This window comes from Ochotona princeps, chromosome 16 (assembly GCF_030435755.1).
Source record: "Ochotona princeps isolate mOchPri1 chromosome 16, mOchPri1.hap1, whole genome shotgun sequence".
NCBI classification, from domain to species: domain Eukaryota; kingdom Metazoa; phylum Chordata; class Mammalia; order Lagomorpha; family Ochotonidae; genus Ochotona; species Ochotona princeps.
Genome location: NC_080847.1, coordinates 47,648,518 through 47,672,850, shown reverse-complemented (window position 1 = coordinate 47,672,850; position 24,333 = coordinate 47,648,518). Strand labels below are relative to the sequence as shown.

The 24,333-nt window shown below is 54.1% G+C and overlaps 2 protein-coding genes across 4 annotated transcripts; both read right to left on the bottom strand.

Moving 5' to 3' along the window:
• Positions 1-1,488: 1,488 nt before the first annotated feature.
• On the bottom strand, positions 1,489-10,444 carry RBM42 (RNA binding motif protein 42). Of its 3 annotated transcripts, XM_004595048.3 has the most exons (10): positions 10,218-10,444; positions 9,914-10,058; positions 8,769-8,850; positions 8,600-8,668; positions 7,313-7,378; positions 7,064-7,236; positions 5,533-5,862; positions 5,199-5,316; positions 1,820-2,014; positions 1,489-1,730 (listed from the first exon to the last, which is right to left on the bottom strand). In XM_004595048.3, exons 1-10 carry the CDS (start codon positions 10,343-10,345, stop codon positions 1,618-1,620), a joined length of 1,419 nt encoding a protein of 472 aa, XP_004595105.2. In that variant the 5' UTR covers positions 10,346-10,444; the 3' UTR covers positions 1,489-1,617. The 3 variants fall into 3 exon arrangements, with proteins under 3 accessions (XP_004595105.2, XP_004595107.2, XP_004595106.2); XM_004595050.2 differs by lacking the exon at positions 7,313-7,378 and having other exon boundaries at positions 7,064-7,215; XM_004595049.3 differs by lacking the exon at positions 7,313-7,378 and having other exon boundaries at positions 7,064-7,218; positions 10,218-10,443.
• A 5,911-nt stretch (positions 10,445-16,355) lies between these two features.
• HAUS5 (HAUS augmin like complex subunit 5) lies at positions 16,356-22,887 on the bottom strand. The gene is made up of 19 exons (XM_004595136.2): positions 22,741-22,887; positions 22,201-22,263; positions 22,085-22,117; positions 21,936-21,960; positions 21,319-21,424; positions 21,079-21,238; positions 20,566-20,635; positions 20,400-20,482; positions 19,949-20,006; positions 19,716-19,840; positions 19,473-19,536; positions 19,248-19,378; positions 18,876-19,038; positions 18,671-18,751; positions 18,434-18,579; positions 18,147-18,258; positions 17,930-18,062; positions 16,874-17,006; positions 16,356-16,745 (listed from the first exon to the last, which is right to left on the bottom strand). Exons 1-19 carry the CDS (start codon positions 22,836-22,838, stop codon positions 16,628-16,630), a joined length of 1,902 nt encoding a protein of 633 aa, XP_004595193.2. The 5' UTR covers positions 22,839-22,887; the 3' UTR covers positions 16,356-16,627.
• Positions 22,888-24,333: the final 1,446 nt, after the last annotated feature.

The following is a 24,333-nucleotide window of genomic DNA, read 5'->3' as shown; positions in this document are numbered from 1 at the left end:
CAGTAACTTAGGTCTCCTGTTGCTCACTCTAGCAGCCCCTCAGCAGGTAACCTGGCTTTAGGGATTGACTGCTTGTCCCCATCCTGCTGTTAGGGAATGCGTTCTCTATGATTCTAAGTCTTGTTAACACCGACATTTTCCAATCCACAGCTTCCTCGTCAGCACCTGCCTGCCATTCTGGAAAGGAGCTTGGAGGTGCTGAGGGACACCGGGCCTCAAGCAGTAGTCTCTTGGGACCCCACGCTGCTGGAGGAAGGGCCAGAATTAGATCCAGTGTGGGAGCCACAGAGCCCTGGGTGCCAGGGTTCCCCAATCCATGCAGCACAGGTGGCTGCCCTGGCCCCATGCTGCCTGACTGCACCCTAGCTTTGACTGTTGCAACATGCCTGGCTCTAGTGGCCACGTCATCCATGTTCTGAGACAGAGATCTCAGACCCCAGGTCTTTCTTCTCACAGGTTTTCTCCCCATCTCCTGTCTCTGCCTCCTGCAGCCTTCTCTGTCTCCAGGGAGGCTTCATGGGGAATCAGTGGTTACAGGGTTGGAAGGGCCAGTGCTGGCCCAGGAGTCTCAAGCTCCTGAGGCTGGGTGGTCCAGGCCAGGTGGCAGGGGGCTGCAGGGGACTTCCTGTTAGGGAGGAAGGCCATCACCCCTCTGGCCAGACTGGAAAATGTGACGTCAGAGACAGGGCCATGAAGACCGGAAAGGAGGAAATTCGACACCTCTCCTTCCCACCAGGTCCCTTGAGTCCTTTCCAAATGGTTCCCTCCCCAACCTACAGCTCCAAGGGTGTGACCCCAGGAGACACTCATTCCCTCCTGACACTCCAGCCTCTTTCCAGACCTCCAGCCCAGAGGCAGCCTCTAAGGACTGCCATGCCAGCACCCTGCTTGCTGCTGTCTTTACAGAAACATCCAGGATCCCAGCTGGGCATGCATGCATGGTCCTGCATGGACACCTCTTCAGACAGGGGAGCCCAGCCTGGGGCTGGGAAGAGCGGAGAAAGAGCAGAGACTCACACAGAAGAAAACGACACAGAAAACTCTGATTCACATGACTGCAGCCGGGGTTTGACTGGCAAGAGAAACAGAGACCCAGCAGGTGAGGATGGCAGGAAGGGGACAGAGATTCTCGGCAGAGGGCAGCTCCTGCAGGAAATCCCTCCTGGCCCACAGGCTGGTGCCTTGGGCTGCCCCACCCCTACCCTGACCACTCGAGGAGCACAGCCTGGAACTGCTTCGGTCACCATTCTGTCCCCAGTGAGAGCCTGCCGAGGAGAGGCAAGCCAGGAACGCCAGGAGCACGGGCTGCAGCTAGCCTGGCCCTGCCCTTGCCAGGAGCCCGACTCCCTCCTTTGGGCTGGTCCTGACTCAGCAGGCACTCCAGAAGCTTTAGGACATGAAGCCCACACAGGAGGGGCTAATGTGACTACCTGCTGTTTGCATGAGTGAACTGGGCTCCCCATGATGTAGTTGCAGCTTAGGCAGGAATGGAAAGGAACATAAATTTATTGAAACTTGTTTTGGGGTAGGCGAGCGGATAGCTGGGGGTTTTCCAAAGAGAACTGCGGGGAGAAGCCAGGGCCCAGCTGGGTGGGAGCAGGTGCCCAGCCACAGGCCCTATCTCAGGCCCAGCTTCTTCTTCTCCTTCTGCTTCTTGCGGACCACGTCCAGGTTCCGGTCCTTCCACATGCTCTTGCGAAGCTTGATGGGGCGTGAGCCCACATACTTTCCTATGGGAATAGAGAGTTCAAGGTTAGGATAGGGTCAGGCTTAGGCCAGAGGCCTGCCATACCCAATGTCTGGGGAAAGCCTCACTCACCATTCATTTCGCGCATGGCACGCACATAGTCACTGGGGTCCTTGAAGCTGACAAAGCCATAGCCCTTGGTCTTGCCTGTGCGCTTGTCACGGATCACCTTGGCCTTAAGGAAGGATGGGAAGCGGCTGAAGGCGCGTGCCAAGATGTCATCATTGACCTCATTGCCCAGATCCCCACAGAAGATCCGGAAGTCATCTGGAGTTGGGAGAGAACAGGTCAGAGAATGCAGATGCCTGGCCTGGGGCTTCTGTGAACAGCCCTCCCTTCACTGGAGGGATACCCTAGTCTTCCTCTCTGTCCTCTACACCTCGCCCTAAGACCTCTCAGTAAGAACAGACCATATCTGTAAGTACCCAGAGAGATTTTGACACACTGGGTGTTTCCAACCCTTTTATAAACTCTGAAGAGAAAGTTCACACCATAGCCCAAAGTTACCCAACCTAGAAGTGCAGAGTGGGAGCAGGGCTCAGAACGCGGCTCGAGTCCTCCCAGTCAGCCTCTAGCTGTGCTGTCCTTCCAGCGTCCTCCAGGCTGGCCTCTAGCTGTGCTGTTCTCCAGGGCCGTGTCACCCATCCCCAGTGTCCCCTGGGCTCCTGGGCATCTCAGGGAGATGCAGGCCTGCCACCATCAGCTTCATCCTTCCTCAGCTCTGCTCCTTCTGTGAAGTCCACTCTGACTGCCCACCCAAACCTGGACATTGCCTGACTGCGGCTGCTATTCTTCTGCCCATCTTTGGCGTGGGCCTGCGCCTCTTCTGAACGAGCTGAATTCCAATGCTTCCTTAGCTTTCCTAATGAGGCCTACACGATTACTCCCAGGAGGAAAATGAAGTTTGAAAGAGAAGTAACTTGTCCAAGGTTACAGAACTAAGTTCTCAGATCTGCACTGAGCCAGGATCAGGACAGGTGGAGAATTCCAGCTGAAGAAGCCCACCCAAATGAAGGCCTGAGTGGAGGGCAAGGTCTCTTGTGAGCTGTTGCTGCAGTTGCCAGGGCACTGAGAACCAGCTAGGCCACCCCGAGAGACCTTAGGAGGCCTAGGCATGTCACAAATATTACGTACAAATCAAAGGGGGGAAGACGGAGACCATTCTCAGAGAGACAACCTAGAGGGGCTGGTATTGTGGCACGGTGGAAGAAGCCACTGCTTGTGAGACAACGGCAGACTAAATTAGAGTGTGGGTGTGAGTCCTGGCTCACCCGCTTCTGATCCAGTTCCTTGCTCATAACGCACCAGGGAAGGCAGTGCAAGGCGGCCCATGTGCTTGGGCTCTGCCCGCCCAACGGGAGACCTGGATGGAGTGCTTGGATCCTGGTTTCCACTGGCTCAGCCCTGGCCATTGAGGCCATCTGGAGAGCAACCCATAGATGGAAGATTCTCTCTCTCTCTCTTTTACTCTGCCTTTCAAATCAACAGAAATAAACTTTTAAAAAAATAAAGAACCTTCATCCTTAGATCAGCGATATCAACATTTCAGAACTAGTGAAACCACCCAGTGCGATAGCTTAGTGGTTAAAGCCCTCGCCTTGCACACGTGGGATCCCACATGGGCGCTGGTTCTAATCCTTTAAACCTTTTAAATATTTATTTTTATTGGAAAGTCAGATATACAGAGAGGAGAAGAGACAGCGAGGAAGATCTTCCGTCGCATGGTTCACTCCCCAAGTGGCCACAACAGCCAGAGCTGAGCCAATCCGAAGCCAAGAGCTCTTCTGGGTCTCCCACGCGGGTGCAGGGTCCCAAGGCTTTGGGCCGTCCTCGACTGCTTCCCTCGGCCACAAGCAGGGAGCTGGATGGAAAGTGGGGCCGCCAGGATTAGAACCAGCACCCATATGGGATCCCGGTGCGTGCAAAGCGAGGACTTTAACCACTACGCTATTGTGCCGGGCCCAATAAATAAATCTTTAAAAAAAAAAAAAAAGAAACCACCTGGGTAGAATCCTTGGAGTATGCTCCACACTGGGGACCCTGGGCTGACATCAGGTGGCCATTCCCCATTCCGGGGTATGGGGTGGTTGGGAGGCTGTGTATAGCTTCTCCCCTTATCCCCTCCCTTCCCCCAGGAACAGGAAGAAAAAATGGAAAATTTGGGAACAACGATTATACCCACTTGTCCCTGATCCTTCCCACTCTGATCAACTAAGTAAACATCATCTAAAAAGAAAAAAGTGGAGTAACTAGAGACATACAACTGTATACATCTTGCTTTGAAGAAAAAACAGCTCTAACAGCGTTGGGACAAGTAGAGAAACGTGCATGAAGTTACTGAATTCTGAAACAATTAGTAGGATTGCTGTTAACCTTTTTTTAGATGTGATAATGGTGTTATGAAAGAAAATATCTTCTTGTTTGGAAATGACTACTGAAGGTGTTTAGGACTGAAGTAAGAACTTCATTTATAACTTGCTTCAAATAAAAAGCCCCCTGCACATAAACAGAGGAATACTATGAATACAGCAAATGTGGACTGCTGAATCTATGCGGTGGCCAGATGGCCCTTCACTGGGTCATTCTGTTCAAACTTTCTCAGAAGCTGGGAGGCAGATGCCTTCCTCTCCCCTAAGATTTATTGTTTTATTTTTTAATCAGAAATGCAGATTTACAGAGAAGGAGAAACAGAGAGAGAAAGATATCTTCTGTCCGCTAGTTCACTCCCTAAGTAGCTACAACGGCCAGAGCTGAGCTGATCCGAGGCCAGGAGCCAGAAGTCTCTTCTGGGTCTCCCATGCAAGTGCAGGGTCCCAAGTCATTGGGCCATCCTCGACTACTTTCCCAGGCCACAAGCAGAGAGCTGGATGGGAAGCGGAGCAGCCGGGACAAGAACCGGTGCCCCTTTGGGATGGCAGCACTTGTAAGGTGCCATTGAGCCACTGCACTGGGCCCAGGAACCAGGTGTTCGGCCTTGCAGTTAAGATGTCTGTATCCCACACAGGGTACCTGGGTGGCACCAGCTCTGGGAGGCAGCAGCAGCAATGACTCAGGCCGCTGTGTTCCTGCCACCCACAGGAGACGTGAATTGAGCTTCTGGCTCTGGCCTGGCCCACTGCCAGCTGTTGCGTGCATTTGGGGGAGTGAACCAGTGGATAGGAGCTCTGTTTCTCAAGTAATGAAGAAACAAAAAGCTGGGAGAACCAAAAATATGTAACAAGTTTTCTGATTACTGGCAGGTTAGGCTCTACATGAGTAAAAAAAATCTCTCAGTACCAATCACGTTCAGCTGGAGGAGGGGCCTGCCCCACTGGGCCGTGGTCATGATCTCCGTGAGGTGGGCTACGACAGTACCTGTCCTACAGAGCAGTGTGCTGCGCCCTGGCTCACTGCCTGCCTACAGCCTGTCCTGGGCTGTAAAAGGTCAGCTCTTGCACCTTAGTCCACTCACCCGCATCCCACTCCAGCAGGCTGGGGTCCTCCCAGCTGCTCCCAGCTGCGGTGCGAATGCAGCGCTTCAATTTTTCTGGCTTCCCTTTCTTCTTGTCGTCCCCCAAGGGCTCTGGGACCTGCAGAGGGAAAGGGGACATGGTGTACAGGGTCTGGAGTTGCCTCCCGGCCCTCCTTCCACCACCCTAGAGGACTGGATGGGAGGGACAGACGTCTCCCACCCCCAAGTCCTCCTGCCCTGGGATGCAGCACTGTGTGCTCCTGCACGGAAGCGCTTAGAGGTGCCCATCTGCCTCCTCGGCCCCTCTGTCCCCTCACTGCTGTTTTCAGCTTACCTCAAGAGCCATGAGGCCAGGAGGCGGCTCAGGCCGAGGGGGCCGTGGTCTTGGACGCAGGGACAGCAGTTCTGGAATGCGCAGAGGAGGCAGCAGGCCACGCACTACCTCCAGAGGGAGGGGCAACGGCTCTGGCTCTGGCAGTGGCATGGCCAGGGCCAGCGGGAGACTGGGTCCGATGACTGCAGGGCCTGCTGGGGCACCTCCTGCCCCCACAGCCACTGCTGCACTGGCCTCCTCCAGTCCAGCTGCCGCCACCACTGCTTCCTCCTTCTCTTTCAGGCCCAGGCCCAGACCCAGGCCCAGCTCTCGGGGAGCTGCTGGCTCTTCCTGTGGGTAAGAGGAGGACGTGAGTGGGGACCAGTCATAGGCTCTGACTTGACTTCCAACCCCATCCCGTGCAAGCAAGATCTGGGAGGCAGAAAGCAGGCAAACAACACCAAGACAGAGAAAGGAGTCATTGTCAAAAATACAAAAAGCGTGGTGGCATAACAGGTAACGCCGCTGCCCATGGCACTGGCATCCCATGTGGGCACTGGTTCCTGTCCTGGCTGCTCTACTTCCAATCCAATTCCCTGCTAATGCACCTGGGAAAGCAGCAGAACATGTCCCAAGTCTTTGGACCCCTGCACCCATGTGGGAGACCAGGAAGAAGCTCCTGGTTTCAGCCTGGCCCAGCACTCTTTGTTGTGGCCATCTGGGGATTGAATCGGCAGATGGATAATCTCTTTTCCACTTGCTCGCTCTGTAGCTCATTCAATAAATCTAAAACAAACACAAACACGAAAACAACCCTTGGGCAGAAACGGAGAGGCAGGCTGACACAGGGACAAAAAAAAAAATGTTAAAGACAGAAAAGCAGAGAGAAACAAAGAGAGGCACAGACATAGGATTACTGTTAATTTTCTCCGGTGTGACAACATTATGATATGAAATATCTTTTTCTTAGGAGATGAATACTGACATGTTTTAGATTGAAATAGTAACTAGTGATTTCTTCAAATGACTGAGCAAGGATGTCAGGGTGATCTGGCTGCGACATATGTCGCCCCATTGATCACCAGGGCTGATTCGGCTGATCTGGATGGCTAGGCGGGTGTCCCCTTCCTCCCTCACCGCTCCATGTGCGTCCCTCTCAAAGCTGTGTACTCGGTCGAAGAGGACGACCATCCCCACTAGAGGAGGACCGGTCTTCGGTCAAGGGTATATGAGTAGTTGGGCTCTCCTGCTAGAACCTCCAAACAAGCTCTCAAATGACAGCGCAAAACCCAAACAAAGCCTCCATATATTCACAGAGAGAAATAACATGAATAGAGCCAAATGTATAGCATGAGTATTTTGCTGCTTCATAAAAGCAAAGACAAAGATTTGGCCAAAGAAAGGGAAACACAAAGGCACAAAGAGAGACAAAGCTGGCACGTGAGAAAGCAGAGAAAGGCATGGCAGGAGGCCAACTCAGACAGCCTGGCGGACTTGTACCCAGAGCCTCCTGCCTTCTGCACTTGACTGTCAGCTCCCTGTGTACACTTACCAGAGGAGGCCTCAGAGCAGCCATGGAGCTCAGCGGGGGCCCTGGGGCTCGCGCCATGGGGGGCAGCATCATGGGAGGTCCAGGAGGCCCAGGCAGAGGGGGCCCCACGAGGGCCTGGTGTGGAGGCCGCAGGGCCATAGGGCGGGGCCCACCTGCTGCAGGAGAGACAGACTCTGTCAGGGTGTTAGCAGGAGAGTCCAGGGGCCTCGAGACAGTTACGTGGCATGGATGATGCTCCTGGCCCCTCACCTGCTCTCTGTAGCACGTGGGGGATGAAGGCTGGACACAGGATAGGGGCCCTCTGAGGGACCACAGCTGTGGGAGAGAGAGATGGGTGCGGTGTCACGGGCCAGGGACACTAGGGGTAAGGTGTGTGTGTAAAAGCAATCCTGGAGGAGTCTGAGGGCCCTTCTTGAGGTGTGGGGTTCTTTTGCTACTGGGGAGCTGCTCCGGGCCCTTTGGCAGGTGATGCCAGGAACACAGAGAATGCTGCTTCTTAGGGTGCTGGGCTCCAGCCTAGGAAGGCCGGGGAGCTGTTGGGGCCTAGAGGAGCACTCCAACCTAGCCAACAAGTCTTTGTGAGCTGAGATCTAAGGGGTAATGAAGACTTAGTGAAGTGATGGGTAAGTAGAGATGTTTTGGTAAGAGGATATTTCTAAGTAAGTCTTTACCCCTGTTGAGTTTAGTGTGACTGTAAGTTGGAGGTTAGAGAGCACTGTGAGGGTGGGGTAGGGCAAGAAAGCGGTAAGCATCAGATCACAGCCTTCCCTGCCAGCAGTGGGTGTCAACTGAGGGCACAGGAGGAACAGCAGCTCCGCAGGCCAGCCCAGGCAACTAGGTCACATGCGCATTTTGATCAGAACCACACTACAGAATATTACAACTTCTCAGGTAGCACACACAAGTCCTACTAGGACTTAGGTAACAATCAACAAGTGTGACTTAATTTTACAATCAAATGCACAGATTCAGCCTTTTTAAGTAAACAAGAAAGTTGTATCACATAAAATGGCAATGGGCTTGGGTTTCCTAGCAACACAGGCCGGGATGTGGAGATGGGCCCGTGGAAAGGGCAGGCCGAAAGACTACTGCTGGACAACAAGGCACCTGGGAGGAGAAAAGACCAATAGGCTCGCTGCTGGCACAACTCAGCACTGTGCAGGGCTCCTGGCCAGGCCATCTTTGCTCCTCCCGCCAACAGAGAGCCTGTAATGCCTGCCTGGTAGCCGGTTCTGAGCCTTTCGCCCCTCACGGAGCTTCTATTTCTGAGGAAATGATGACAAACATATTAAGTCAGCCATGCAGCTTGTGGAGTGGAGGAACACAGTCAAGCCGGGGATGAGGGGTGAGTTTAAGGGGCTGGTCTGGGATGAGCCAGCCATTCACGCTAGGCTGACCTAAAGCCACCAGCAAGCACATCAACAGGCTGGTGCTACAGAGACATCAGGATGGGGATGGGATGGCAGGTGGAGACGAGCTGCTGAAGCTTCCTCACCAACAGCGCCTGGCTAGCTGTGCGTCCCCAGCCCAGCTTACCTGCACGCCGCAGGAACATGGCCTCCCGGGCCTCTGCGCTGTCCAGCCGGTCACCAGGGCCAAAGCCAACTGTTGGGAGGTGAGAGACACAGATGGTAAGATGGCCCTGGGTATCCCTTTTCACATGCCCCTGCCTGCTCCCCAACACCTCTCACCTTGTTGCACTTACCTGGGCCCACGAAAGGACCACCCACCATGGGAGGCACTACTGTGGCTGCAGCAGCGGCCCGGGCCTCCAGCGTCTGTTGGACCTGTGTGGGAGGAGGCTGAGATGAGAGGCTGTTCGCCCCCAGCTCTCTGCTGAAACGTCGCCTCTCGGGGTGGCCTCTGGGATCACGTAAGCTACTCTCAACAGCAACTTCTCCCACTACTGTCTTCTCTCCCCCACAGCACTCGGTGGGTATCATGTTCGACCTCTCCTCCAGTCACCTGGGATACCACCCTGCGCAAGCCACCTGTATGTGTATCATGGAACCCCAGTCCCTGGATTCGGTGACTGAGTCCTTGCCCTGCACAGTCCATTCTCCACATGGCCAGCCTAATGTTGCCAACCTGTCACATCGGGCCATATCACCCATCTTAGAGAAGGAGGCCAGTACGCACAACCTGGCCTCCATCCCCTTTCTCTCCCTTTCTCTCCTCTCCTTTGCCCTCCTGCTCTCCTCTTAGCTCATGCTGCCATGGGAACACGACAGGAGTGCATCTGTCTCTGGGCCCACCACTGGCCAGGGATGCTCCGTCTAGGTTCTTCCCATCGTCTCCTTCGCATCTTGGCTGGTACCACCTGACTATGGTGACTAAGCCCTGCTCCCTTTACCACACTTGTCTCTCCCCAGTAGAATATAAGCTCCACAGAGCCGGCATCTGTGGTTCTTATCTCTGACCTAAATGCCTGCTGTCTCCAAGTACACAGTGCCTAGAAGGTGCGATACTGACAGCGGTGAGGTTTAGGTACACGTACACTCACTTAACAGTCTCTTCCTTTCTCAGCTAGCCACATACGCGGTTGGCTACTAAGTATACGAGATGTGTTCAGTGGTTGGCTACTAAGTATATGAAATGCATTCAGCGAGGAGAAAGCACCTAACTTGACTCTACAAACTTTAGACACGTGACATGCCAACCCTGACAGAAAAGTCTGACTGGACAACATGCCCCAAAGGGCCCGAACAGTGGGGGTCTCAGCCCTTCCTCCGGCCCAGATGCCCTGCACAGACGCTATTGGTGATGCGCAAGAATCACCAAGGCGGACATCCACAGCTCTCCTACCCGAGCACCGCGTTCCCGGACTTGTGCATCTCGGCCCCACATTACCTGTTGGTACGTGTTGGTCGCGATGATCGGGCGGATCACGGGGGCCGCAGGGACCTGCATGGGGTCCACCGTGGGGACCGTCGGCACTGTGGGCACGGCTGCAGGGATTCCGGGCACCGGAGCCCCCAGGACCTCCTGCTCAAACCTGAGGGTGGGGTGGGGGACACACGGGCCACCGTCAGGACTTGCTGATAGCGCCCCGCTCCCAGCCCCCTTCCCCAGCACGGAGCTCCGAGTCGGGGCTCGCGCGGCCTGGAAGCTCCGGCTGCGGAGGAAGCCCATCCCACCCCGATGCGGGCCTTACAGGGCCATCTCCGCCTCCATCTCCTTCAGGCGCTCCTCGCCGCTCTTGCCCGGGAGGCCGGCACCAGGGCCCGGGACGACGGGTCCTCCTGCACCCGGGAGTCCCGGGGCCGGCCCCGCCCCGGCCATTGCTGCTGCCGCCGTCACTACAGTGTCGGAGCAGCCGCCGTCTGTTGTGCTGTCTACTCTCAGCCTTCGTCAGAGTAGGCGGCCGGGAATGACCTGCGGGCCAAGCGACGGGCCCCAGTATGTGACGTTTACATCCGGGTGCGATGGCCAGTGAGACGTGGCCACACCCCTAAGGGAGAACATGGACCAATCAGAGACCGGAAGGAAATTGCAGGAAGAACCCGGACTCCCTCAGAACGCCGTGAAAGCGCAGCGGCCACTCCCTAATGCAGAGACGTAGCCCAATGAGAAAAGAGAGGAGGCGCTGGTTCCCGCCCCCTAGGGCGGTGTCTGTGCCTCCGGGAACGACAGGAAGTTCAGCGGCCCCTCCCGGCCACCGCGAGCTTCGCGCCGTAAATTGATGTCAACGCGGAAGTGGGTGTCCGCGCTAGGCTGCGGCTGCCAACTAGGGGATGCCTGGGGAGTCATGTTACAGCAAATCCCAGACATTTACCAGTTTATCCGATATCCTTTCTAGCAGATAGTAAGCTGTTTATTTTTAAAAAGATTTATTGGAAATTCAGATATACAGAGAGGAGAGACAAGAAGCTCTTCCGTCCGTTGATTTACTTCCCCAACCAGCCGCAAATGGTCAGAGCTGAAACCATCTTAAGCCAGGAGCCCGGAGCCTCTTCTGGGTCTTCCACGTGGGTGCAGGGTTCCAAGGCCTTGGGCTGTCCTCGACTGCTTTCCCAGGCCAAGCAGGGAGCAGGATGGGAAGCGGGGCTGCCGGAACCGGCGCCCATATAGGACCCCAGCGCATCCCTTTACGTTTTGAGCTGCAAACTTTTTTTTTTAGTAAGATTTTTTTTTTACGTTTTTATATTGTTTTATGATACAGCTCCATAGATCCCTGGTATTTCCCTTATCCCATCCCTAATCCCCCCCCCCACTAATTCCTCTATATCATTATTATAGTTCTTCATACACAGTCCTATGTCCATCATTGCGGGTATGGACAATGGCAGAGAGTCCAGCATCCTATTGTCAAGATAGAGTAAACAGTTTCATTGTAAATCCATCTTTGCCTGGAAGTAGAAATGCATACTACATTGTATCCTCACATCTGGATATGTTAGCCTCCATTTCACAGCTACTGTACATCCCCTCAAATGAAAAGTCATAATACCAAGTCAACAATAGAAAAAAATAGAAATTTACAATGCCATGAAGGTAAATAACATGTTACTAGATATGACAGTCGCCATTATACAACTACTATACACCCCTTAAATGAAAAACCGCAAAACAAAATCAGCATCAGGAAGAAAAAAGAAATTAACAACACCATGAAGTTAAATAACATGCTACTAAATGACTAATGTGTAGCTTAAGAAATGAAAATCAAGAACCTTCTTGAAGAAAATTGATGGTACTGTATGATCTATGAGTCATTGAAGAATTTAATCAGAAGAAAGTGTTTTGAAGAGATGAAACAGAAAACATCAAAACCCATGCGATATATTTTCTGCTGATTTTTGTTGCTGAAATGTGTCTCTTCTAGACAACAAATAGATGGGTTTTGTTTTGTAATCCAGTCTACTAATCTATGATGTTTGAGCTTAAGCCATTTATATTCAGGGTTAGTATATAGGGGTGGTACTTTGGTCCTGTCATTTTAGTAATGGGTTAATTTAGTCTTCTGTTGTCATTTTACTGGGATGTTCTTCACATTTGCCTTTGGTTTTGGTGGGTGCTATTCCTCTTCTCTGTCAAGAGAACATCTTGAAGTATCATTTGTAGGACAGGTTTGGAAGAAGCAAATTCTTTTAACTTTTCTTTACTGTGGAAGAATTTTATTTCATTTTCAAAGACAAGAAGGCTTTGCTGGACATTTTATCCTAGGCTGACAATTTTTTTCTTTTTGAATATGGAATATGTCACTCCATTCTCTTCTTGCCTATAGAGTTTCCTGTGAGTTTAACTGGCTTTTCTTTATATGTCAATTGATTTTTTCCACGTGCACATTTCAGGATCTCTTGCTTATGTTCAACTGAAGAGAGCTTGATGATCATATGGCTTGGTGAAGATAGCTTTTGATCAGGCCTGTTGGGAGTTCTGTGCCCCTCCTGGGTGTTGTCTCCCAATTATTTCTCTAGATTAGGGAAATTTTCCTTTATCATTTCATTAAATATATTTGTAAAACCAGTTTCTCTTTCTGCACCTTCTGGGATTCCCATAACTCTTATATTTGGCCTCTGAATAGTGTCTTTCAATTCTTGAATACTTTTTTTTGGCCTGATCCAGCTCTGCTTCCAGCTTTTTGTTTGCTTTCCCCTGATGACAGGAAATATCTTCCAATTCTGAGATTCTTTCTTCTGCTTGCTTCATTCTATTTTGGAGACTCTCCACTGTACTTTTAATTTGCTCTACTGTGTTCTTAATTTGTTATATAAGCCTTGATTTGCTTTATTGTTGCTATTGCTTGTGCAAAATATTCCTTAAATTCTTTGAACTCTTGTATGTGCTTCTCATTGTTAATCAGAAGCTTTAAAATAAGTTTTTTGAATTCTGTGTCCCCCATTTTCTCGATGTCTTCCTCAGTTAACTCTGAGGTTGGCATAGAGTTTTGCTCCTTTGCAGGGGAGTTTTCAGTAATATACATTTTGCCTTTGCCTCTTCTTTTGCTCTTGGTCATTGTACTTCTGGTTAGCAGAGTCTTCTCCTTGGGGCAGGTTTCTAAGCTGTGTCACCCACAGGTCTACAGTTTGACTTTAGTTATTGCAGTTGGTACACAACTCTTTGCTTGCAGCCAATTGCGCCACTCCCTCCAGCGAGTTCCAGGTCTGGGTTCTTATGTGAGATTTCCACAACAAACTCCATAGCCCCAACTCCTGGCTCACCAATCTCCAGCTCCTGTGCTACCATGCTGAAGCTGCACCATTGTCTGTACAACCTTTCTCCCACTTCCGGTTGGAGCAGGTCCCAAGATTAGGGAGACACCAGATGTCTTACATAGCTAGGTTGTTGGTGGCGCTGATCTTGCTGGAACCTGTTGGACGTTAGGTCTGGGTGCCACACAGACCTATTTTGACCTGTACAATCCCACAGTCTGTATTTTCCTGCAGGACCAGTGCAATCCACGGAACTCAGTGAATTCTTGCGAGCTCAGCACATGCGCAGTTCACTGCAGTCCTAAAGCTTTTGCCACAGTGTACAAAATGGCGCCTGACGTACCCCTACTAGAGTTCTTGATATGCTGGCCGTCAGGTCTGAGGGCTACCTAGACTTGTCTTGGGTGGAACCTGTAGAATGCCACATTGATGCAGTTCACTGAGTTAGAAAAGAGTTCACTCCCAGGGCCCGGCGGCATGGCCTAGCGGCTAAAGTCCTCACCTTGAACGCACCAGGATCCCATATGGGCACCGGTTCTAATCCCAGCAGCTCCATTTCCCATCCAGCTCCCTGCTTGTGGCCTGGGAAAGCAGTTGAGGATGGCCCAAGGCCTTGGAACACTGCACCCGCGTGGGAGACCCGGAAGAGGTTCCTGGTTCCTGGCTTCGGATTGGCGCGCACTGGCCGTTGTGGTAACTTGGGGGGTGAATCATCGGACGGAAGATCTTCCTCTCTGTCTCTCCTCTCTGTATATCTGACTTTGCAATTAAAAAAAAAAAAAAAAGAGGCCACTCCCAGCTCAGCGTATGCTCAGTCCTTTCCCTTGCCTTTGCCCCCTTACGCAAAATGGTGCCCAATTCGGCTCTAGAGGGCTGACTGGGCTGTGAAATCCACCCTGTTCTCATACTGCCTGTCTGGGATTTGTTGCTCTGTCTCTGTCCCTGGTCAAATCAAGCAGACCAGCAGGATGGGCAGTTCTTTGTCTGTGTTCACCTCCCAAGCTTCCAGTGAAAATGCCTTCCCACCTTGTTGTTGGTGGAGTTCCGGCTGCTGGTGGAGTTCAGATGGCTGTTAGCTGAATGCCACTGGAGTATCAGTCACTGCAACACCACACTCTTGTGTTCACTGCTTTCCAGTGTCTGTCACTCTCCAGACACCCCTCTGCTGTTGTTCTGTTCTCTCCTATTTCCTGGAATGTGTCCTCTCTGCTTCATCCTGATTAAATATTTCTTCCTCCATTTAAACGTGTCCTTACCCTATTCTGCCATCTTGATTCTCCTCCTGAGCTGCAATCTTTGTTTTTAAACTTAATGGAATTCAGAAAGTCAAGGGGAGAACCTCCATCCATAGTTTCACTTCCCCCAAATATTTGTATCAGCTAGGGCGGGGCCGGACTGAAGACAATGGCAGAGAATTCAATCTGGGGCTCCCACTTGGAGACCTGCTGCCTCCCAAGGTGTGTATTAGTGGGAAGCTGGATTTGAGTGGAGTAAGGACTCAAAAACTAGATACTCCATGTGCCATGTGGCTGTCCCAAGTGGCATGGTACCTATTGCACTAACAGCAACCTGCCTCAGGTACAGATGTTTTCTGACAACCCATTAAAAGATTTTTGCACTTTTTTTTTTTTTTGCTATGCAAGACTTGTTTTTTTTATGGGGCTGTTGTAATGGTGTAGGACTGCAGCGTTAGTACCAAGTCCCAGCTGCTCCACTGATGTTCCAGCGCCCTGGTAATACACAGGAGAAAGCAGCAGAGGGTGGCCTCGGGCCCCTGCACTCATATGGGAGACCTAGAAGAAGCTTTGGGCCTTAGGCCCAGCTTTGCAGTTGCAGTCATTTGGGGAGTGAACCAGCAGATGAACCAGCCATCTGTCTCTGGCTTTTTATAACCCTTTCAAGTTAAATGGATCTTTAAAAAAAATTATGTAGTTAAATGCATCAATATTTATTTATCTACTTATTTATTTGAAACACAGAGAAACATCTTCCATCCATTGGTTCATCCTCCAAATGTCTACAACAATCAGGACGGGGCCAGGGCAAAGCCAGGAGCCTGGAATTCAGACTGGGTCTCTCACAGGGATGTGGCAGGGCCAAGTACTTGAGTGGTTATTGTCTCTCCAGGTGCTCTGATGTGCAATGAGGGAGTCCCCAGTGCACCCTAACTGTTGGCCCAAATGCCTGCCCTGCAGCTAGCCAACAGCTCCCCTTGCTGCATCTAGATTTTGCAGCACAAGCGTTGCTAGAGTTCTAGTTTATAGAGATTCACCTTTATGAAGCTCACATAATATTTACTTTTTTTTTTAAAGATTTATTTTATTTTTATTACAAAGTCAGATATACAGAGAGGAGGAGAGATAGAGAGGAAGTAGAGCTGCCGGGATTAGAACTGGTGACCATATGCGATCCCGGCGCATTCAAGGCGAGGACCTTAGCCACTAGGCCACGCCACCAGGCCCGAAGCTCACATAATATTTAAGGGAGAAAACAAAAGATACTAATAAACAAAGTACAACGATTTATGTTAGAAGATGTGTTATGGAAACCAATTCAGCAAGGAGAAGACCTCCTACATCCAGAGACTAGTAGGACGCGCTGTGGAGCAGGGGACACTAGGATGTGTGAGCAGGGTAGCTAATATGTAAGACTGTGACAAGGCTCCAAGAAGAGAAGCAAAGTTGGGAGTTGGGGGGTGGGGTCAGGTCTCAGAGGAGCTGGGAGGAGGTGGACAACAAGGTTCAAGATGGCAAAGATGTCAAACTATCATCCATTGGCTTTTGTCTGGAGCTGGGAAGGTTAAGTGCGAATTTCTCTTTATTTTAGGGGAAAACGTAGCAAGCAGACAAGCAAACCTTGAACAACAAGGACTATCTCACATCCTACAGGATATCACAAAGCTTTTGTAGCCAAAGCACAGTGGCAATGACAGGTGGAGAGTGACACTGGACACAATAGGCTTGGCACGTGCCACAGCTGCCGCCCACGAGCCCTTCTCAGACACTCAGCTGGAAGGGGGCCTACTGCTTAAACCACACACGCACCTGTTCTATTCTCTACAGCAGCTAACCTATCTACTTGTCAACGATCTGTCTCCATGTCCTAGATTGCAGCTCCCAGAAGACATCCAGGAGCATCCAGAGGAGATGCTCAATTGCTTTTTGATGAGAGTGAAGGTGACAAGGCCTTTCAGGGGTGCTTGGAGTGCCCTCTTGGCTGAGGGAGGGGGGATGAAGGGGCAGGGCAAAGGCCTTGTGAGCAGCCACAGGACAGCATGTGAGCAGGGCTGCAGATGTGGCGACAGGCAAAGGGGTGGGGGCCAAGTCCTGGCAATGTGTCCTTCTGGGAAGTGTGAAGTGGCTGTGATGGGTGGACAAACATGAACACGGTGACTTTTGTTTGAGACCGTTCATCTGCACAGCTGCTGTAGGGCCCCCTGGGCCTGCACCCAGCGCAGCCGCCACTGGCACAGGGACAGGCCTTGGCAGAGCTCCTCGGTGAGGGCGCCTTGGCCCGGCTGCTCCCACCTGGGGAGAGGCACAGTGTCAGCGGACAGGCCCTGCATGCAGCCTGTCACTGACCTCGCAGGGCCCCTGGCCTAAATGCTGACTCGCCCAGGTGCCAAGTGCCCTGCTGCCCCCTGGCCCCAGCTTACCAGTCTGTCACAGCCACCTGCAGCTCGGGGATTCGCTCCAGTGCCTGTTTCAGCAGGTTCTCAAGCCTCCTCAGGGCTCTGCCGGGATTCTCCTTCTGTTCCTTTTCCTGCACTGCCAGGATCTGCAGCAGCTCTGGAAGGGGAGAGATCGCAGGTGGCTGAGGCCTTGGGCTTGCAAGCGCTTGTCAGCCACCTAAGCTGTCTCCTAAACCTGTCCCTCACATCAAAGTAGCATCTCAGGTTGCTGAGTGTTTCCCCACCAGCTTCCTCACTGGGCCAGTCTCTGTTCTGGTGTACCCTCCATCAGACAGCCAGGGTGATCTTCCTGAAGCCTAAACCTGATCCTCTCTCTCCCCTGCCTGGAACCCTCTGGGGCTCTCCACTTCTCCCTAGGCAGAGTTCAAGGCTGCAGCCTGGTGTCTGAGAGTTTGCACTCTGTGCTCTTGGCTCAGCACACCTGCAACCAACCTGGCCTCGCCTCTGAGCCCAGGGGAAGACACCACCTTCTCTCCTGAAGCACCTTCCCAGCCTCCCTCTGCTGGGCCTCCCTCCTCCGACTGCTCCAGGCCTTCACTCTGGTGGTGCTTCTCTCCTCAGGCTGAGTCCACGTCCACGTGGCCAGAACTGTGACCAGCTCAGAGCAACTGCAGCTGCGCAGTGCAGTCTTGGCTCTCAATCCTAGTTCCACCTTGATCCTTGACCTGTGGCCTTGATAGCGACACTGGCCCTTTCTTGTGCTACATCAGCTGTCGGGTGAGATTATGTGAGCTGTAAGCTGGCAGGGCAGGGGCAGATGGGAAGACTTTGATGATGAAACTGACAGGGCTTACTAAGGAGTGGAAGGTGGAGGATCAGGGGTTGAGAGGAATTCCTGGTGACTCCTGGGATTCTAACTGCCATACCTACAGGAGGGTAGAACAACTCACTGACCTATATTTAGAACACTCGGCACGTGGTAAATGCCATGTGCGTGAGGGTGTTGTGTGTGCTAAGCTCTGGAGGCCAGCAGCTGGCAGCGGGGCAGAGTGCCACACAGGGGAAGCAGGGCAGGCCTACCCTGGGGGGATGGTCCTGGAGGCAGGTTGGTCTTCACTCGGAGCAGGTCCCAGCCCCGAAGATGCTGCTGGTCCTGGAGCAACAGAAGGTCCTGGCGAAGAGAGGCGGCCCTCGGGAGGAGCAGTTCTGGTGCCTGGAGGAAACGGCATGATGCTGGCTTTGAGTAGGGGGTGGCGATGGAGGGAGGCAGCTCATGCCCCAGGGGAAAGGCACTCACCTGCCCTCTGGGCAGCCCCAGGGTGCCGGCTAGCGCTATGAGGCTTGAGCTCTGTGGGGAGGCAGGGTGCAGCTGGTAGACAGACGGCAGGAATGTGGGAAGGGGTTCCAACCTGGGGAAAAAGTTCAGGTAGGGTCAGGCACCGAGACCAAAGCCTGGTTTTAGAGGCTGTGGGGACCTGGAAACTCAGAGGTAAGCCCAGTGACAAAGATGGCAAACTGGAGCTGGCAGCTAGAGGTGAGTTCTGGCCCCTGGGGGACTTGGGGGTGTGGGGATCCTGGTCTCACCCTCCGGGGCTGGGCCGTAGCAGGCTGTTCAGGGGAAGGTGGGCCAGATGACTGGCTTCTTCCTGCAGACAGCGAAGCAGCTCCTGGCTCTGTGGGGCTATTGCCTCCGCCATGGGGACCACCTTCCGCTGAACCAGGGCCAGCACCTGTGAAGAGGCAGAGGCAGGAGCTGGGCAGGGCAGCCCTGGGCCCCCCAGCCCCACTCCTCCTCCGATTTCACCCTAACCCCCAACTGACCTCCCCAGGGCTCCGGCCCAGGCGGGTCTTGCTGGCCGAGTTTCCCTTGATGAGCAGGCGGATCTGTTCCTGTGTCTCCTCCTGGGAAGCAGGAGGCCGCCAAGGCTGAGCGCTCCTCCGTCCCTCCCAGCCTCAGCCATCTCTCTGCACTCTTGGGCCCTCCCAGGCAGGCCCAGCCACTCCATCCCAAGGCTCCGCCTCTCACCACCCGCCGACGCCAGTGTAGGATCCGCTGCTGTTTGGCCTGCAGCTCTCTCAGCAGGAGCTGCTGGTGCCTGGCCGCATCCTCCAGCTCCTTGCTCTGGGCACGCAGGGCCTTGAGTTCTGCCTGCAGGCCACACCTCCGAAGCTCCAGCATTAGTGCCTGCCTGGTGGGGGGGGTGCGGGAAAGACAGCAAAGGAGGTAGGAGGGGAAGTGGAGTGGGGGTCACACCGCAGGAGAGAGACAGCACAGGGCTGTCTGCAGAAGCGCCCAGGGAGGAAGGCAGGGAGTCACAGGGCAGAAAAAGTACAAAGCCTGGAGACATCTGAGGGGAGGGAAGGCCCGGAGGCCCCTGCTCAGGGAGGCCGCCCTCACCTTTCGCTGGATCCCAGGGTACGGCTCCCCACCTCCTCCACCAGGCTCTGAAGGTGCTGTCTCAGGACTTGATGCTCCTTGAGGAGGGCGCCCCGCTGGGAGAGCAGTGCACCCACAGTCTGCCAACCCTCCTGGTAGGGGGATAGTCACAAAATCAGGGCGGGTGTGGTCCACGGGGCTGAGATGATGCAGTGGATCTTGGGATGGGAGGGTGCCTGGGGTTACCTGGAGGAGATGTACCATGGATGGCAGAGCCTGGCTGGAGTCCATCTGGTCCAGGGCCTGGGACCTGGGACAAGGACAAAGCTGCTGAGGGAGGAGTCCTGGGTCCTTGCCTTGGTGCCTGGGGCAGCCACCTTGGCCCCACCCCCATCCCACTGCCCTGTCAGAGGTGATACTCGGTTCTGACGCTGTCCCAGCTCACCTGGGACATGCAGGCCATGCCTGCAGGAACACTCTATTCCTTACCTGGGTGGCTCCACATCTCCCAGCCTGTGCCCACTGCACAGGGACTGAATCTCAGACTCCCGCTCTGCAGCTAGGTGCTCCAGGGCAGCCAGCACATGGCCTGGGGGGTGGTTGGTCAGCAGTGTCTGATGGGAGGCAGAAGTGAAGTCAGAGCAAGGGCTGGGAGCTGGGACCCTCAAGTAGGACAAGGGGGTTGGGGGGGTATGGCCTCGCCTCAGAGTCCCACCCCTCACCTCCACAGAGCTAAGCCACTGCTGGTAGGAAGCTCCAAAGTGGTCATCAGGGATGGTTCTGTGGGGTTGGGAAAGTGGACGGAGAATGTTGTGAAGTCACATCAGCTGTCCTAATTATCCCACTACCCTGTGGGGGAGGGGACGGTACTGTTCCACCCATGGCTGCTAGTGTGGAGTTTCTCCCTCCTCACCAGAGAGCCCTACCCTCCCTGCCTCCTTAGCTGGGTCAGACACCTCCTGGGTGCCCAGGGCCTCTCAGGCTTCCCCCTTCCAGGCCCGCCAAGTCCTAACTACCAGGCCATCACTGCCTGTGTCCTCCTCCCAGCCTGGGAGAACTGTCAGCTCAGGGCTTGGGACGGCCATAGTCCAGCAGGTGTCTGGGGAATTCATCAAGTAATTTCCTCAAAGCTCAGTTTCTTGGGAGGGGCTCTGGGGTTTGGGAGATGCTCACGGGACACTGCCTTCCCTGGCCTGGGGAGTCAGGAGGTTCTGCAGGAACTGAGCCCGGAGGGTGCAGACTGTTCGGACATCACGCTAAAGAGAAGAGGATGGAGTCTGAAGGGGACCCAGGCACCTGCCTGATCCCCAACCCTTCTTCCATGGCCCAGGGCTCTTACCAGGACCACAGGCTCCATGCCCAGGGATGCTGGTGTCAGGTGTCCAAAGGTCACTTCTGCTTTGGCCTTCCTGCAGGAAGGAATACAGCTGGGTCAGGAGGAAGAAGCTGGGGATCTCACTTGGGGCAAGTGAGACCAGTTGAGGGACACCAAGCCTGGCTGCCAGGGCCCACCTCCAAGGTCAGGTCGCTGTTGTCTCCCACATTAGCCTCCCCCGGGTCTCTCTGCTCTTGTACCCCCAGTCTGTTCTCGACCCAGAGGTCAGTGACTGTCAAAAGCTAACAAAGAGGTGGACACTTGGAAGGATCACAGTGCTGCCAGGGAGACTTGCACCATTGTGAGCACACTAGAAACAGGTGACCGAGGTGACAAAACCCTGGACCTTAAGGGCTCAGGATGAGCTCAGCACTCTGCACTCCTAGAAAGGACCAGGACAAAGTACTTGGGATCTCTAAGCAGACTGTCCAGCTGGCCAGCCTGGTTGCGGCTGGTCTCTGGACGTGTGATGTCCACCTTTCGATATCCTGCAGGTGGCTGAGCTGGTTCTGCAGCCGCTGCATGGGATCTTGGAGCCCACGCTGCTGTCTTCTCATGGCTCCTGCTTTGGCCCGGAGGAGGAGAGCACAACGCTGCGTGTCTCGCACATTCTGCAGTGCCTGTTCCATGGCCGTGTCTGCGGGAAGATCGGGGGTGTCTGTCAGCACCTTCCCCAGGCCGTGTTCTGCCACCCATCTGCCTGGCCCTATGGGTCACCATGAGTCTCGTTCTCTTGCTCTATCAGCTCCAGGCTCTGTTCCAGCTCTTGGATCTCTGTCCGTAGATGGGCCACGGTGGCTTCCAGCTCTGACTTCTGACGAACCTGGTGGGATCCAGTCCAGGGTCAGATGCATAGGTGTGATTGGGGCTTAGGCCCCTCATCTGCCAGGACTGGGGCGGCCCAAGGTTCTTCCAGAGCAGCCTGTGTGCTGGACTGAAACAGTAAGATGCTATCCTGGCCACCTCCTTCCTCCTAGGTTGGCCTCACCCACCTGTGTCTTTCCAGTCTGCTTCCCGTTTCTGAATGTGGACACCCACACGCCTGACTCAGACCCAATCTCCTTCCTGAGACACCCACCTGGGAACCGTAGGGCCTCCCGAGGACCTCCCCCTGAGATATCACGGGGACCTCTTACACCCCACTGGCCTTGGCATCTCTCCCATATCTGCTCCCTTTATCCAATCTACCCTCACCAGCTTGGATGCTACAAATCCATGTCCTTCCTTTCCACCACCCCCAACTCTTTTGAGTGCAGGAGTCAGCCATGTCTCCAGATCCGGTGACCCCCAGCATTCTCCAGCACTAAGTTGCACATATAACACATGCTTCTCACCTCTGGGCTGTCCTGGTGGCCATACCTGAGGAAATGAAGCTGGAGTTAGAGTCTGACTGGGGGCAGGGCACGAGATATGAGGCTGCGGGTGGGAGTAGTGGGAGAGGCGGCTGGGAGGACAGCAGGGGGGCAGTGTGGACAGCACTTACCAGAGCAGGTTTCCTCGGATCTTCTTGACAGTTCTAGAGTGGGGAGGCAGAAGGAAGAGGAGTGACTGGGGAGCTCCCCCTTCTCCTCCCTCCAGCACTCCTGCAGCCCAGCTCACCTCTGGCTGTACACATGCCGCAGGACGTAGGCCCAGATGTCGGCCCCCTGGCCCAGACACAGCCTGTGGGGACAGTGGGGACAAGTGAGTCTGGGGTGTTACTGTCACGGGAGTCTTCCTGAGGGAGTTGTCACTTTGCTGGAGTGGGGGGGATCTTTTGGGGGTTACATACTCCTTCCTGGGATGCTGTCTCTGAGTGTGGGTGGGTGGGAGGAGAGGGGAGACGGATTGGCTCTGGTCTCTCCCATGGATAGATTTAACGGCCAGTGAGTGGTCAGTGGCCTCGCTGGCTCCAGGGGTGTCGGGTGGGGTGGTGCTCAGAAGACAGCCCATTCTCACAGGGGCCGGGGTCCTCCCTCAAGCCGCCTCGCAGCATAGGGGCAGGAGGGCAGGGTCGCCACCAGGGCGTCCGCACAGCAATCTAGCACCCGCTTTCTGAAAAAGGCGGGCAGCCCTTGGAAACTCGCGGTCATTCTCGGCGGGCCATGGGTTGAGCTCTCATTGAGGGCACGGGGTCTCTCAACCCCGGGAGACTCTCACCTACGCAGCGTCGACTCCGAGGGCCGGGCCGCCGCGGGCACCCCCATCTCCTCGGCCGCCCAGCAGCCCAGTGCCCGCACTTCCTGCGCCAGCTCCATGACCAGTCGGGCTAGGAAGCCGCCCCCACCTCCCGCACTTTCTTCAAAGGTGGCGCCCGGTTCTGACGTCACGAGCGCGCCGAGGGGAAGCTGCCAAACTTGCGGGTCCGGATTTCAGAGAATGGCGGCTCAGGTCTGGGTAGCGGGGCAGTTAGCGTACCCCACTGTTTCCACGACACGACTTCTTGTTGACTACTTCGTAAAGGTTCATGGAATCCATGACGCTGGAGCCATCGTAGGGGCCTAACAGTGGAGTGAGGAGAGCAACGCCTTCTTTTGCAGGGCTGGGTGATAGAAAATAAGCAGGCGGGAGATGAAGGGGTCAACTTGGGACGCAGGGAGTGTCCGAGATGCAATCGTTGCCGTCCACAAAGCGTGAGGTCAGCTGTTCTGGAGCGCCCATTAGTCGAGGACGGAGATACAGGGGTGGCTGTGGGGTCTGTGAGAAAATCCAGCCTCAGCCAGGGCCCCCCTGAGAAGCACCAGCGCTTAGGGATCTTTGGTCACTAACCCGCCATGCTCCCTCCTAAACAGTTGTTGAATAAACAGAGAGGAAAAGAGGAGATTGTGGGTCGGAATAAGATGAGATAAAAGCCGGGTACCCCCAAGGAGAAGGCTGGACGGACTGCGGAGTGGGGTCAACCAGGTTGTAGTGCCGGGTCCTGGGTATTGTGTGCGAACCTGATAGGAAGAATGGTTGAAGAGGAGATGTGGCGCCCTGCGAGGGCAGAGAGCCAGGGGGGCCTCTGAGAGGAGACTCGGGTCTTGAACAGTGATTACTACTGAGACAGTGGCTTTAGGCTGGATATAGGGTAGCCAGCTTCATACATTTCCCAAGGACCAGGATGCTGACTACGGAGGATTGAAGTGGTCCAAGTGGGTGTTCTGGAGGCAAGATGCCAACTGTGACTCCTTGGTATCTCGCTTCTCAGCTGCCATTCCCCCTAAACATCTCCAACTTTCTAACCTGTGTGTTTCAAGATTTATTTATTTAAAAGGCATAGTGGGGCCCGGCGGCGTAGCCTAGCTGTTGAAGCCCTCGCCTTGAACACGCCGGGATCCCATATGGGCGCCGGTTCTAATCCCAGCAGCTCCACTTCCCATCCAGCTCCCTGCTTGTGGCCTGGGAAAGCAGTGGAGGACGGCCCAAAGCTTTGGGACCCTGCACCCGCATGGGAGACCCGGAAGAGGTTCCTGGTTCCTGGCTTCGGATGGGCGTGCACTGGCCGTTGCGGTCACTTGGGGAGTGAATCATTGGAAGGAAGATCTTCCTCTCTGTCTCTCCTCCTCTCTGTATATCTGACTTTGTAATAATAAATAAATAAATCTTTTAAAAAAAAAAGGCATAGTGGCAGAGAAAGAGAGCCAGAAGGTGAGATTTTCCACCTACTGGTGAACTCCACAAATGTTTGCAGCAGCCTTGGCTGAACAAGATAGAAGTCAGGAATGTCTTGCTATTAGAAACAAAAAACAACAACCCCCCCCCCCCCCAAAT